The sequence below is a fragment of the Somniosus microcephalus genome, chromosome 1 (assembly GCF_052327205.1).
Source record: "Somniosus microcephalus isolate GS21.2 chromosome 1, FLI_Smic_1.0, whole genome shotgun sequence".
NCBI classification, from domain to species: domain Eukaryota; kingdom Metazoa; phylum Chordata; class Chondrichthyes; order Squaliformes; family Somniosidae; genus Somniosus; species Somniosus microcephalus.
Window position 1 is genome coordinate 17,646,857 of NC_140987.1, and position 15,796 is coordinate 17,662,652.

General features: G+C 47.8%; 1 protein-coding gene across 3 annotated transcripts in view; it reads right to left on the bottom strand.

Annotated features, from left to right (window-relative positions):
• Positions 1–15,492, bottom strand: part of LOC147123958 (CD276 antigen-like) — a 51,609-nt gene extending 36,117 nt beyond the window's left edge. For all 3 annotated transcript variants that reach the window (XM_085971168.1, XM_085971068.1, XM_085970981.1), the window contains exons 1-2: positions 15,367–15,492; positions 2,922–3,314 (exon numbers count right to left, since the gene is read on the bottom strand). In XM_085971168.1, coding sequence (XP_085827294.1) covers positions 2,922–3,314; positions 15,367–15,415 — 442 coding nt within the window. In that variant the 5' untranslated portion in view covers positions 15,416–15,492. The remainder of the gene's footprint in view (positions 1–2,921; positions 3,315–15,366) is intronic.
• Between the last annotated feature and the right edge of the window lie 304 nt (positions 15,493–15,796).

Below are 15,796 nucleotides of genomic sequence, written 5' to 3' on the forward strand. Positions count from 1 at the left end.
CAGCTACCATTTATACAGCGACTTTAACACAGTAAAACATTTCCTTCCTATTCACTCGATCAAAACCCTTCATAGGCAGCTGGGGAATTTAAATTCAGTTAATTAAATAAATCTGGAATAAAAAAAGCTAGTATCAGTAATGGTGACCATGAAACTATTGGATTATCGTAAAAACCCATCTGGTTCACTAATGTCCTTTAGGGAAGGAAATCTGCCGTCCTTACCCGGTCTGGCCGACATGTGACTCCAGACCCACAGCAATGTCTCTTCTTCTTAGGCAGTCCCTCGGAACCGAGGATGACTTGCTTCCGCATTAAAAATGAGTTCTCCGGTGACTGATGAGTCCAATGCGGGACCCACAGTCTCTGTCACAGGTGGAGCAGACGGTGGTTGAAGGGGCGGGTGGGTGGGTGGGGTGCTTGGGTTGACGTGCGCTCCTTCCGCTGTTTGCGCTTGGCTTCCGCTTGCTCCCGGCGAAGAGACTCGAGGTATTCAATGCCTTCCCGGAGGCTTCTCCTCCACTTTGTGCGGTCTTGGGCCAGGGATTCCCAGGTGTCGGTGGGGATGTTGCACTTTTTCAAGGAGGCTTTGAGGGTGTCCTTGAAGCGTTTCCTCTGCCCAACTCTGTCAGAGCTCAGAGTAGAGCACTTGTTTTGGGAGTCTCGTATCGGACTTGCGGATGATGTGACCCATCCATCGGAGCTGATCAAGCGTGGTCAAAGCTTCGATGCTGGGGATGTTGGCCTGAGCGAGAACACTGACGTTGGTGCGCCTACCCTGCCAATGGATTTGCAGGATCCTGTGGAGGCAGCGTTGGAGGTACTTCTCCAGTGCTTTGAGGTGCCTGCTGTACATGGTCTGTGTTTCTGAGACATACAGCAGGGCAGGTATCACTGCTGCTCTGTAGACCATGAGCTTAGTGCCGGGCTTGAGGTCCTGGTCTTCAAACACTCTCTTCCTCAGGCGACCGAAGGCTGCACTGGCACACTGAAGGCGGTGTTGGACTTTGTCATCGATGTCTGCCCTTGTTGACAGTAGGCTCCCGAGGTATGGAAAGTTGTCCACGTTGTTCAAGGCCTTGTCATGGATCTTGATAATCGCGGGGCAGTACTGTGTGGCGGGGGCAGGTTGGTAGAGGACCTTTGTCTTACGGATGTTTAGTGTAAGGCCTATGCTCTTGTACGCTTCGGTGAAGGTGTTAACAATGGTTTGGAGTTCGATCTCCAAGTGTTCGCAGATGCAAGCGTCATCTGCATACTGTAATTTGATGACACAGCAATGTGCTTGACTCTTAACTGCCCTCTGAAATGGCCGAGCAAGTGACTCAGTTGTAACAAACTCTACGAAATACAATAATAAGAATGGAACTGGACGGACCACCCAGCATCGACCTCAGCACCGGCTACGGACATGGCAATGGCACACCCAATCCAGTCGACCCTGCAATGTCCTCCTCACCAACATCTGGGGACTTGTGCCAAAATTGGGAGAGCTGTCCCACAGACTAGTCAAGCAACAGCCTGACATAGTCATACTCACAGAATCAAACCTTTCAGTCAATGTCCCAAACACCTCCATCACCATCCCTGGGTATGTCCTGTCCCACTGGCAGACTCACCAGGGGTGGTGGCACAGTGGTATGCAGTTGGGAGGGAGTGGCCCTGGGAGTTCTTAACATTGACTCCGGACCCCATGAAGTCTCATGGCTTCAGGTCAAGCAAACCTCCTGCTGATTACCATCTACCGCCCTCCCTCAGCTGATGAATCAGTACTCCTCCATGTTGAACACCACTTGGAAGAAGCACTGAGAGTAGCAAGGGCACAGAATGTACTCTGGGTGGGGGAATTCAATGTCCATCACCAAGAGTGGTTCGGTAGCACCACTACTGACCGAGCTGGCCGAGTCCTGAAGGACATAACTGCCAGTCTGGGCCTGCGACAGGTGGTGAGAGAACCAACACAAGGGAAAAACCTACTTCACCTCATCCTCACCAATCTACCTGTCGCAGATGCATCTGTCCATGACAGTATTGGTAGCAGTGACCACCACACAGTCATTGTGGAGACGAAGTCCCGTCTTCACACTGAGGACACCCTCCATCGAGTTTTGTGGCACTACCACCATGCTAAATGGGATAGATTCAGAACAGATGGTGTCAGTGAAAGTGACCATGAAGTACTACTCAGTTGTATCAGCACCTTCTCGGGGCAACATGGGATGGGCAATAAATGCCGGCCTTGCCAGCGATGGCCACATCCTGAGAATGAATAAAAAAAGAACCATGTGGTTATCATGGAATCGTATCAAACCCTGGGCAATAAAGGATGGGCAACAAATAGGAATTGCTCAAGACCACAGACCCCCGAGTTTGCCTTGTGCCTTCCTGTAGCTTTCTAGGCTACTTCAGAGAGCAGTTAAGCGTCAACCAGTCCCTCATCAAAGTAGTTGACTCTTAACGGACCTCTGAAGCAGCCTGGAAAGCCACACAGCTGTATCAAACTGGTACTCGGTGGTTTAGGAAAACGGCCCACCACCACCACCTTCTCAGGAGAATAGGGGTGGGCTCGGCCCGCCCAGCGACGCCCACAGCCCGCGGGGTCAATTTATAAAATTAATGAACTGTTTCTGTGTGATGAACTGTTCCTGTGAGAGTCATTTCTTTAGATTGCCAAACCTCACTCATTAATCATTGAACGATTCGCTTTATCCTACTCCAGTCCCACGCCATTCTGATTGACTCTTAACTGCTCTCTGAAGTGGCCCAGTTGTAACAGCGCCTCCTCAGGGCAACGAGGGAAGGGCAATAAATGTCAGTCTGGCATCGAAGCCCACATCACGAGAATGAGTCAAACAAACACACACAGTTGTGATTGGATTATTTTACAGCACAATCTTATTTCTAGTTTGAATTATTCCTTACTTCTTATCTCGAGAACTCCATGCGGGAGTTGAAATTTTCCTGTCTTTTCGTCCTTGAGATCCACACGACAAACGTACGTCTTCTTTCTGTCTTCTTCCCTCAGGTGTTCGATGATGATGGAAGCGTCGTTCTCCCGCGGGTTTCCCATCACTCGGTAGCGCTCCTCTACATTCTGGTGGATCTGATTCTTAAACCCATTGTTGTGCAAGTTTAGCGACGGATAATTTGTGTAACTAAAAACCATTCCTTTCCGAGTTGTGCTCCAGGTGACGGTGATGTTGCCTTTATATCCAGGGTAAGGGTGAGTGAACTTGCAGAACAGAACAGTAGCCTTCCCCTCCCTCGCCGTCACCTTTTCCGGGGTCTCCATGGTCCAGTTATTCACACTGTGACCTGTGAGGACACACAGATGTCATGTTAACACTCAACTGAGTGCAACAGTCAGACACTCCACGGAGGAACCACGACACACCCTGTACTTTCTGACATTCTAATGTCTACCTGAAACTGTGCTGAATTATGGGCAGTTGTGTGCTGTGTGTCCACACTCAATAGGAAGTGTGTTGGAGTGCCTCCAGCCCACTGCACAGAGACTAAAGAGATAGAACCGGAGAGGCCTGCAGCACCGGAGCTCGTTCCACACCCCCCTGTCTAAGTCTGCTCTTTCCTGGAGCCATCTTATCCCGTCAGAGTATTCTGCCATTAATACAAAAGAAAAGAAAGACTTGCATTTATATAGCGTCTTTCACAGCCTCAGCACCTCCCAAAGCTCTTTACAACCATTGCAGTACTTTTCAAGTGTAGTCACGGTTGTAATGTCGGAAAATGCAGCAGCCAATTTGAGCACAGTAAGATCCCGCAAACAGCAATGAAATAAATGGCCATGTCACCAGTTTTAGGTGTGGGTGGAGGGGATAAATGTCGTGCCTGTACCGACTCTTTGAAATACCTCTCTAATTATTTCCACTCCCCTGCTCTTTCCCCATAGCCCAGGAGAAAGAAAGGGCTTGCAATTATAAAGCATCTTTCACAACCTCAGGGTGTCCCACAGCGCTCTGCAGCCACTGACGTATTTTTCTGCGCGGTCTCTGCTGTAATGTAGGAAACGCAGCAGACAATTTTCACACAGCAAGGTCCCACAAACAGCAATGAAATAAATAACCAGGTCATCTCTGTTAGTGATGTTGGTTGAGGAATAAATGTTGGCCAGGACACTAGACTACTGTCCCCTGGTCACAGGTAGAGGCTGTTGGCCAGGACACTGGCAGCACGGTGGCATAGTGGTTAGCACTGTTGCCTCACAGCGCCAGGGACCCGGGTTCAAATCCGGCCTCGGGTGACTGTCTGTGTGGAGTTTGCACATTCTCCCCGTGTTTGCGTGGGTTTCCTCCGGGTGCTCCGGTTTCCTCCCACAGTCCAAAGATGTGCGGGTTAGGTTGATTGGCTACGATAAATTGACCCTTAGTGTTAGGGGGATTAAATACGTGGGGTTACGGGGATAGAGTGGGATATGTGTTGGTGTAGGGGTTACGGGGATCGGGTGGGATATGTGTCGGTGCAGGCTCGATGGGCTGAAATGGCCTCTATCTGCACTGTGGGGTTTCTGTGATTTCTGTGACTAGACTACTGTCCCCTGGTCACAGGTAGAGGCTGTTGGATGGGATAGATTTGCTTCTGTGTTCTGTCTGCCTTCTGGTCGGGTAATACCGACTTCACCCCTTACTCATCTATACTCAAGGGAATACAAGTCTAGTTTATGCAACCTGTCCTCATAATTTAACCCTTTTAGCCCTGGTATCATTCTGGTGAATCTGCGCTGCACCCCCTCCAAGGCCAATATATCCTTCCTGAGGGGCGGTGCCCAGAACTGAACACAGTTACTCCAGATGGGGACTAACTACAGCTATATAAACTGGCATAAGAACATAACGAATAGGAGCAGGAGTAGGCCATTCGAGCCTGCTCCGCCATTCAATGAGATCATAGCTTATCTTCTGGTTCAACATCTTCCCGCCCTATCCCCATATCCCTTCAATCCCTTTGTATTCTAAAATCTATCGATCTCTGTCTTGAATACACTTAACGACTGAGCCTCCACAGCCATCTGGGGTAGAGAATTCCAAAGATTCACCACCCTCTGAATGAAGAAATTTCTCCTCACCTCAGTCCTAAATGGCCGACCCCTTATTCTGAGACTGTGACCCCTGGTTCTAGACTCCCCAGCCAGGGGAAACATCCTCCCTGTATCTACCCTGTCAAGCCCTGTAAGAATTTGATATGTTTCAATGAGATCACCTCTCATTCTTCTAAACTCTAGAGAATATAGGTCTAGTCTACTCAATCCCTCCTCATAGGGCTGAAACTAAACTAAACACAGAGAATACAGTGCCTGATGAACGGCATATTTCATCACAAGGGCAATCCCCCCATCCCAGGAACCAGTCTGGTAAACCTTCGTTGCACTCCCTCTATGGCAAGTATATCCTTCCTTAGGTAAGGAGACCAAAACTGTACACAATACTCCAGGTGTGGTCTCACCAGGGACCTATATAATTGCAGTAAGACATCTTTACTCTTATACTCAAATCCTCTTGTAATAAAGGCCAACACACCATTTGCTTTCCTAATTGCTTGCTGTACCTGCATGTTAACTTTCAGTGATTCGTGTACAAGGACACCCAGGTCCCTCTGAACACCAACATTTCCCAATCGCTCACCATTTAAAAAATATTCTGCTTTTCTATTTTTCCTACCAAAGTGGATAACTTCACATTTCTCCACATTTTATTTCATTAGCCATGTTCTTGCCCACTCACTTTGGGGTACGGTAGCATAGTGGTTATGTTACTGAACAAGTAATCCAAAGGTCTGAACTAATTCACAAGACGTGAGTTCAAATCCCACCATGACAGTTGGGGAATTTAAATTCAATTAATTAAATAATTTTGGAATGAAAAGTCAGTATCAGTAATGGTGACCATGAAACTATCAGATTGTTGTAAAAACCCAATTGGTTCACTAATGAGCTTTAGGGAAGGAAATCTGCCACCCTTACCCGGTCTGGCCTATATGTGACTCCAGACCCACAGCAATGTGGTTGACTCTTAGCTGCCCTCTGCCACTCAGTTTTATTCAACTTCTCAACGCCCATATCCTATGAATGAATTAAAAAAACATAACCAGTCTATGGGCAGGATTTTCATTGGGCCGTGGAGGCGGGATTGGAGGCGTGTGGGGGGTTATAATCTCGAAATCGGGGGGCAGGAACCCATCCCGCCCCCAACCCGCCTCCATGCCAGTTTCAAACGAGGCAGGTACCCGACCTGAACTGGAACCCGCCTCCCTGAGGCGGGAAGGGTATTATTGCCAATTAACTGTCTGTTAACAGGTAGTTAACAGGCAGTTTTTAGCTTAATCCCTATTTTTATTCCTGAAGTGTGGGATTCCCGACGGCTCCAAACCACGCCAAGTTATCGAGACGGGCCGTCGGGCTGAAGGACTTGGAGGATTCGAGATGTCCGGTGTTCAGGTGAGTGATGGGTGCATGAGTGCAGAGGTAAGTGTGTTTGGTGTGTGTAAAGTGTTTAAAGAAGTTTGACTTAGCTTTACAGCCTTCCTTCCTTCAGGTCTCGGGAGTCCCTCATCTCACCGGCACAGAAAGCAGAATGGCCGCAAGCTGTCAAAAGTTGCAGCATTCAGCTTTCTGTTCTGGGGAGATCTCTAAATCAGCCTGAGAGGAAGGAATTAACTTGGTCTACAGATTGTCAGTGTTTGACAGCTTCAAACAGCTGTCAAACGCTGATATTTCATCTGTCAAAAGCTCTTGACAGATGAAATGTCAATCTGTGATGTCACCTGTTGCCGGGTGGCCCTTAATTGGCCTGCTGAGCCCGTTGGGTGGGCTCCACAAAGTCAATCAAGTGAAAATCGCGTGGGTTGGCCGCAACTCGATGGAGGCAGGACTGCAACCCCGAAAGTTGTAGTCCCGCCTCCTACACTCCTCCAGAATCAAAATCCAGCCCCATATATCTTTGCATTCTCCTCACAACTTACTTTCCCACATAGCTTTGTAGCGTCAGCAAACTTGGATATATTACACTCGCTCCCCTCATCTAAGTCACTGATTTAGATTGTAAATAGCTGAGGCCCAAGCATTGACCCTTGCGGTAGCTCACCAGTTACAGCCTGCCATCCCGAAAATGACCCGTTTATTCCTACGCTGTTTTCTGCCCTTTAACCAATCCTCAATCCATGCTACTATATTACCCCCAATCCCATGAGCCCTACATTTGTGTACTAATCTCTTGTGTGGCAGCTTATCGAATGCCTTCTGAAAATCCAATACACCACATCCACTAGTTCCCCTTTATCTACCCTGCTAGTTACAAACTCAAAAAACTCTAACAGATTTGTCAAACATGGTTTCCCTTTCATAAATCCGTGTTGACTCTGCCCAATCATATTATGATTTTCTAAGTGCCCTGTTACCCTGTGCCCTGAATAGATTCTAGCATTTCCCTACTACTGATGTCAGGCTAACTGGTCTATAGTTCCCCGTTTTCTCTCTCCCTCCTTTCTTGTATAGCATGGTTACATTTGCTACCTTCCAATCCGCTCGGACTGTTCTTGAATCTAGGGAATTCAGGAAGATCAAAACCAATGCATCCACTATCTCTGTAGCCACCTCTTTTAAAACCCTAGGATGTAGCCTATCAGGTACAGGGGATTTCATGGCTTTTAGTCCCATTAATTTCTTTAAATGTTTGCCATTGCTTATCTACCATCATATCTTTTAATCTAGTTTTGCAACTTACCGCTCGTACCTAAGTAATTTGCTTTGTTCAGATTTAAGACCCTAGTTTTGTACTTAATTAATCACTCTCAAACTCAACATAAAATTCTGTCATATTATGATCACTGCACCCCAGAGGCTCCTTTACTACAAGGCTATTAATTAACACTGTTTCATTGCACAGTACTAGATCCTTTTCCAATTTTCCTTTACTCTCTATCAGCCCCCGACCGCCCCCTTCTGTTGACATGCCTCCTTTCATCTCTCCTCTTTCGGATACTCCAATCCTTCATTACTGTTCGACCTTCCAACTCTCCTGCCACTTTCTCGGGCTTGACTCCCTCTTAAACTAAAATGGCAGGGGGTTGGGAACCTGTGCAGGGAGACAGAGGAAATGGAAGCAAGGATAAACACAAAAGACAGGAAGGAGAAAAGCAAAAGTGGAAGGCAGAGAAATCAAGGGTGTAAATCAAACAGGGCCACAGTAAATAAGAATTCTAAAAGGACTAAAAGTTTTAAAAAATCAAGCCTGAAGGCTTTGGGCTAGAAATTGGGTTTTGGCGCAGCGACGGCTTTAGCGCCGGAAGTTAGTGCCGGAGCTAAGTCGCGCTGGGCGGGCCAAAAATTCACTACTTCTGCGCCCAAACGGCTGCCGGCGCTGCTGAAAGCTGTTAGCGCCTGAAAACTGGCGCTATGCGCTGAATTTCGGCGCTATTGCGGCGCCCGCTGCGGTGCGGCAGGTTCGGGAAGTGCAGGCCTCCTCCTTCCCTTAAGGAGGAGCTGCCTGCACCCGGCCGCGGCCCGCGATAATCTTTTGTCGGGCTTGCTTCTGTTCCGGGGGGCGGGGGGAAGTCCGGGGAGGGAGCTGCGGCCAGGCGGGCGGCGGGAAAGCGGCCGGCCGCCGCGGGGCCTTTAATGCGCCGGCGCAACGTTCTGTAAGGCACCTCTGCCAGAATGTTGCTTGCGGCTGCCACGGGCGAGGCGGCCGCAACTCAATTTCCGAGTTCGGGCGGGTTACCATGGCAACCGGGACGCTGCGCACACCGATGACGTCATCGGTGCCGGCGCAGCGCTACCGGCCTAACGCCGATTTAGGGCCCCTGTCAATTTCAAAACTGGCCATAACTTCGCCGCTAGGCCCTCTAGCGCCTCAAAAGCGGCGCTAAGGCCAGTGAATTTCTAGGCCTTTGTGTCTTAATGCGAGGAGCATTCGTAATAAGGTGGATGAATTATCTGTGCACATAGATGTAAATGGATATGATATAATTGGGATTACGGAGACATGGCTCCAGGGTGACCAAGGCTGGGAATTCAACATCCAGGGATATTCAATATTCAGGAAGGAGAGGAAAAAAGGAAAAGGAGGTGGTGTAGCATTGCTGGTTAAAGAGGAGATTAACACAATAGTAAGGAAGGATATTAGCTCTGATGATGTGGAATCTGTAGGGACAGAGCTGAGAAATACCAAGGGGCAGAAAACGTTAGTGGGAGTTGTATACAGACCCCCAAACAGTAATGCAGAGGTTGGGGATGGCATTAAATGGGAAATTAGAGATGCGTGCAATAAGGGCACAACAGTTATCGTGGGTGACTTTAATCTACATATAGATTGGGCTAACCAAATTAGTAACCATACTGTGGAGGAGGAATTCCTAGAGTGTATACGGTATGGTTTCCTGGACCAATATGTCGAGGAAACAACTAGAGATCAGGCCATTTTAGACTGGGTATTATGTAATGAGAAAGGATTAATTAGCAATCTTGTTGTGCGAGGCCCCTTGGGGAGGAGCGATCATAATATGATCGAATTCTTCATTAAGATGGAGAGTGAGGTAGTTGACTCAGAGACTAGGGTCCTGAATTTAAATAAAGGAAACTACAATGTTATGAGGCACGAGTTGGCTAGGATGGATTGGGGAACGTTACTTAATGGGTTGACGGTGGATAGGCAATGGCAAACATTTAAAGATCGCATGGATGAACTACAGAATTTGTTCATCCCTGTTTGGCATAAAAATAAAACAAAAAAGGGTGACTCAACCGTGGCTAACAAGGGAAATTAGGGATAGCATAAGATCCAAGGAGAGGACATATAATTTGGCCAGAAAAAGCAGTAAACCTGAGGATTAGGAGCAGTTAAGGATTGAGCAAAGGCGGACAAAGGGATTAATTAAGAGGGGGGAAATAGAATATGAGAGTAAGCTTTCAGGGAACATAAAACTGACTGCAAAAGCTTCTATAGATATGTGAAGAGAAAAAGATTGGTGAAGTCAAGCGTAGGTCCCTTGCAGTCAGAATCAGGGGAATTTATAATGGGGAACAAAGAAATGGCAGACCAATTAAATAACTACTTTGTTTCTGTCTTCACAAAGGGGGACACAAATAACCTCCCAGACATGTCGGGGAACATAGGGTCTAATGAGAGGGAGGAACTGAATGAAATCAGTATTTGTAGGGAAATGGTGTTAAGGAAATTGATGGGATTGAAGGCCGATAAAACCCCAGGGCTTGATAATCTACATCCTAGTGTACTTAAGGAAGTGGCCCTAGAAATAGTAGATACATTGCTGGTCATCTTCCAAAATTCTATATATTCTGGAACAGTTCCCATGGATTGGAGGGTAGCTAATGTTTCCCCACTATTCAAAAAATGTGGTAGAGAGAAAATGGGGAATTATAGACCGGTAAGCCTGACATCGGTAGTGGGGAAAATGCTAGAGTCCATCACAAAAGATATAATAGCAGAGCACTTGGAAAACAGTGACAGGATCAGACAAAGTCAATATGGATTTACAAAAGGTAAATCATGCTTGACTAATCTACTGGAATTTTTTGAGGATGTAACTGGTGGAATAAATAAGGGAGAACCAGTGGACATGGTGTATTTGGACTTTCAGAAGGCTTTCGATAAGGTCCCACATAAGAGATTAGCATGTAAATTTAAGGCACATGGGATTGGGGGTAAGGTACTGACTTGGATAGAGAACTGGTTGGCGGACAGAAAGCAAAGCGTTGGAATAAACGGGTCTTTTTCCGAGTGGCAGGCAGTGACTAGTGGGGTACCGCAGGGATCAGTCCTAGGACCCCAGCTATTCACAATATATATTAATGATCTAGACGAGGGAACTAGATGTAATATCTCCAAGTTTGCAGACGACACAAAGCTGGGTGGGCGTGTGTGCTGTGAGGAGGATGCTGAGAAACTCCAGTATGATTTGGACAGGTTGGGTGATTGGGCAGAAGCATGGCAGATGCAGTATAATGTGGATAAATGCGAGGTTATCCACTTTGGTTGCAAAAACAGGAAGGCAGATTATTATCTGAACGGCAATAGATTGGGAGAAGGGGAAGTGCAACGAGACCTGGGTGTCCTTGTGCACCAGTCGCCGAAGGTAAGCATGCAGGTGCAGCAGGCGGTTAAGAAGGCAAATGGTATGTTGGCATTCGTAGCGAGATGGTTCGAGTACAGGAACAAGGATGTCTTGCTGCAGTTGTACAGGGCCTTGGTGAGACCACACCTTGAGGATTGTGTGCAGTTTTGGTCGCCTTATCTGAGGAAGGATGTTCTTGCCATGGAGGGATTGCAGCGAAGATTCACCAGACTGATACCTGGGATGGCAGGAATAACGTATGAGGAGAGATTGGGTTGATTGGGCGTATACTCGCTGGTGTTTAGAAGAATGAGAGGGGATCTCATTGAAACTTATAAAATTCTAACAGGACTAGACAGACTAGATGCAGGAAGGATGTTCCCGATGGCGGGGGAGTCCAGAACCAGGGGTCACAGTCTAAGGATAAGGGGTAAGCCATTTAGGACAGAGATGAGGAGGAATTTCTTCACCCAGAGAGTGGTGGACCTATGGAATTCTGTACCACAGAAGGCAGTTGAGGCCAATTCATTAAATATATTCAAGAAGGAGTTAGATATATTTCTTAAGGCTAAAGGGATCAAGGGATATGGGGAGAAGGCAGGGACAGGGTACTGAATTTGGATGATCAGCCATGATCTTATTGAATGGCGGAACAGGCTCAAGGGGCCGAATGGCCTACTCCTGCTCCTATCTTCTATGTTTCTATGTTAGATAAGTCCACAGCTTATCTCTGTGACTCTCTTGGCATCCTCTGAAAGGCCCACCGTCGCACTTGTCGCTGCCTCCTCACGAGCAGTAACCCCAACTGTCCCACCATACACTCTTGCCGATATTCCCGCACAGCGTGCCCGTTGGCTGTTAATCTAGCAAATGCCTCCCCAATTCACCCCTCCTAGCGCTGACACTGTGGACGCTGGCAGTGGGTCAGCGATCACCAACCCTCTCCGCATCTCCCACCAGAATGTCCGTTCACTTGCGAACAAGGTCCTTGTCATCCATGAGCTTATCGTGGATGATTGCATCGACATCATGGCCCTGACGAAAACTTGACTGAGGGGTGATGACACCTTACCCTTAAATGAAGCCTCCCCGCCTGACTATACCTTCCACCACTTGCCCTGCTCAGACCGCCGTGGTGGCGGTGTGGCTCTCATCACCAAATCACGCCTTGGTCTGTTCCCCTACTCCTTCGGCACTTTCTCCTCCTTGGAGCATCTCACGTTGTTCCACCCCTCTCACCTTTCATTTAAATTTATCATTCTCTACCGCCCACCGAAGCACCATAAAAATGTTATTACCGCGATATCTTCACTGCTCGCCTCCCTCAGCCTATGCACCGATTGACTTCTCATCCTCGGTGATTTCAAACTCCATTACAATTCATCGTGCTCTCTCTCCTCTGAGTTGACTAGCTTCCTATCCTCCCTTAATCTCTCCCTCCATGTAAACTCCCCAACCCATATTAATGGCCACCCCCTCGACCTTGCCATCTCTCGTGGCCTCGCTACTCCCATCGTGTCAATTGCAGATAAGGCCATCTCTGACCATTTCCTCGTATCGCTCTCCACCCACATCCCCTCTCCATCACCCCCCACAACCCTACTTCATTCCGTGTCCGTCCCTGGATAAAACTCTCTCCCAACTCTCTTACAGCTGCATTTACAAAATCCCAACTGTTCAGTCTTTGGCCCTCCACTCACCATGATGTTTCTGCAGCTACCGATCTGCTCAACCACACCCTCATCAGCACTTTTGATGCCCTGGTCCCTATTTAAACAATTACTCTCTCTCACCCTGGCCATTCCCCCTGGTACGGCCCTCATCTTTGCTCTCTTACATCCGAGGGACACAGACTTGAACGGATATGGCAGACAACTGGTTTAGCCATTCACCGCCAGATCTGGCTGGACCACATAAAGCACTATCGGGTCCTGCTCTCAGCTGCCAAAACTGCTCACTATTCGCTACTGCTAGCCGTCTTCTTGCACCCCTCTCCCCTGTCTCCTCCACCCTCACCTCCAACAACAAGTGTGACGAGCTCATGGACTTCTTTGTCTCTAAGATTGAGACCATCCGTTCAGCTTCCTCTGCACTTCCCTTCCTTCCCCAGCCCACTGGGCCAACCTTCCTCTAAGGTTCCCCCTTACCCTATTCCCACCAAACTGCTGACCACCCAACTTCCATTTCTGGCTCCCATGTTTGCTGACATTGTTAATGGTTCGTTCTCCTCTGGTACTGTCCCCCTCTCCCTCAAATCTGCCATCATCACCCTTCTCCTCAAAAAACCAACCCTTGACCCCTCCGTCCTTGCAGTACTGCCCCATCTCCAACCACCCTTTTATCTCAAAAGTCCTTGAACAAGTTTTCGCCTCCCAATTCCGTGCCCATCTTTCCTGCAACTCCATGTTTGAATCCCTCCAATCAGGTTTCTGCCCTTGCCACAGTACCGAAACGGCTCTCATCAAAGTCACAAATGACATCCTTTGTGACTGTGACAAAGGTAAACTATCCCTCCTCGTCCTTCTTGACTTGTCTGCAGCCTTTGACATGGTTGACCACTCCATCCTCCTCCAGTGCCTCTCCACCGTCGTCCAGCTGGGTGGGACTGCACTCGCCTGGTTCCATTCTTATCTATTTAATCGTAACCAGAGAATCACCTGCAATGGCTTCTCTTCCCGCTCCCGCATCGTTACCTCTGGTGTCCCCCAAGAATCTATCATTGGACACCTCATATTTCTCATCTACCTGCTGCCCCTTGGTGACATCATCCGAAAACATAGCGTCAGTTTCCATATGTAGGCTGATGACACACAGCGCTATCTCACCACCACTCCTCTCGACCCCTCCACGGTCTCCAAATTAACAGAATGCTTGTCCGATATCCAGTACTGGATGAGCAGAAATTTTCTCCAAATAAATATTGTGAAGACCGAAGCCATTGTTTTTTGGTCCCTGCCACAAACTCCGCTCCCTAGCCACTGACTCCATCCCTCCCCCTAACATCTGTCTGAGGCTGACCCACAGCCTTGGTGTCATATTTGACCCTCAAATGAGTTTCCGACCACATATCCGCAGCATAAGTAAGACCGCTTATTTCCACCTCCGTAACATCATCCTTTCTTGCCTCAGCTCATCCGCTGCTGAAACCCTCATCCATGCCTGTGTTACCTCTAGACTTGACTATTCCAACACACTCCTGGCTGGCCTCCCATGTTCTACCCTACGTAAACTTGAGGTCATCCAAAACTGGGCTGCCCGTGGCCTAACTCGCACCAAGTCCCGTTCACCCATCACCCCTGTGCTCACTGACCTACATTGGCTCCTGGTCTCGATTTCAAAATTCACATCCTCTTTTCAAATTCCGCCATGGCCTCGCCTCTCCCTATCTCTGTAATCTCCTTCAGCCCCACAACCCCCCGAGATATCTGTGCTCCTCTAATTCTGCCCTCTTGAGCATCCCTGATTATAATCACTCAACCATTGGTGGCCGTGCCTTCTGTTGCCTAGGCCCTAAGCTCTGGAATTCCCTTCTTAAGCCTCTCCACCTCTCTACCTCTCTTTCCACCTTTAAGACGCTCCTTAAAAGCTACCACTTTGACCAAGCTTTTGGCCACCTGCCCTAATTTATCCTTATGTGGCTCGGTGTCAAAATTTTGTTTTATAACACACCTGTGTAACGCCTTGGGATATTTTATTACGTTAAAGGCACTCTATAAATACAAATTATTGTTGGGCCCTAGTTGGTTCCTCGACATACTGATCTCGAAAACTATCTTGAATGCATTCCATGAACTCGTCTCCCGCACGATTACTGCAAATTTGCTTTGCCCAGTCTATATGAAAATTAAAGTCTCCCATGATTATTATTACCTTTGTTACATGCACCTCGAATTTCCTGATTTATACCCTGCCCGACTCTACATCTACTGTTGGGGGGCCTATAAACTCCTCTCAGCAGTGTTTCCTGCTCTTTGTTGTTTCTTAGCTCCACTCAACGTGATTCTACATCTTGTCTCAAGTTGCTCATTTACTGTATCGCAAAATCTAATTTACAAAGATAATTAAACCACACACACAAATGTAACAACACGCGTACGCATAAGTATAAAGGTTTTTATCCGTGGCAGGGCAACGCTTGGTTCGAGACTTCAGTATAGTACTAAAGAACTGATCCTTCTCAGTTTCCAGTGAGGTCCAGTTCTTTCCTACGCAGTTAATTATTTTACTAAAATGGTTTAATGGTAAGAAAATGGGTGACTGCCTCCTCCTGGAGAATACGTACGTTTTGCCGAGATGGCCAGGGCGAGTGCACAATAGACAATCCACAGCATTCTCTTCACTCCTTCAGCGCCAGATCTCTCTGACGGACGACCACCGACTCTGTGGAACTGCGACGGTTCCTTGCTATTTCTTGTTACTTCCTTCTTAAATTTGGGGTTAATGAAGAAAATAAAAATAGCTCTGATATTTGACAAGATAAACCAGCCAGCTTCAGATGAGGAAGTCCATTTCAGCACGCTTGCATTTCACAGGATGCAATCCTGAGCCTGCAAAGACCTTGAGCTCAGTTGGTAACACTCTCGCCTTTGACTCAGTAGGTCATTGGGTTAAATCCGCTCCAGAGACTTGAGCACAAAATCCAGGCTGACACTCCAGTGCAGTACTGAGGGAGTGCCCCACCGTCGGAGGTGCCGTCTTTTGGATGAGAAGTT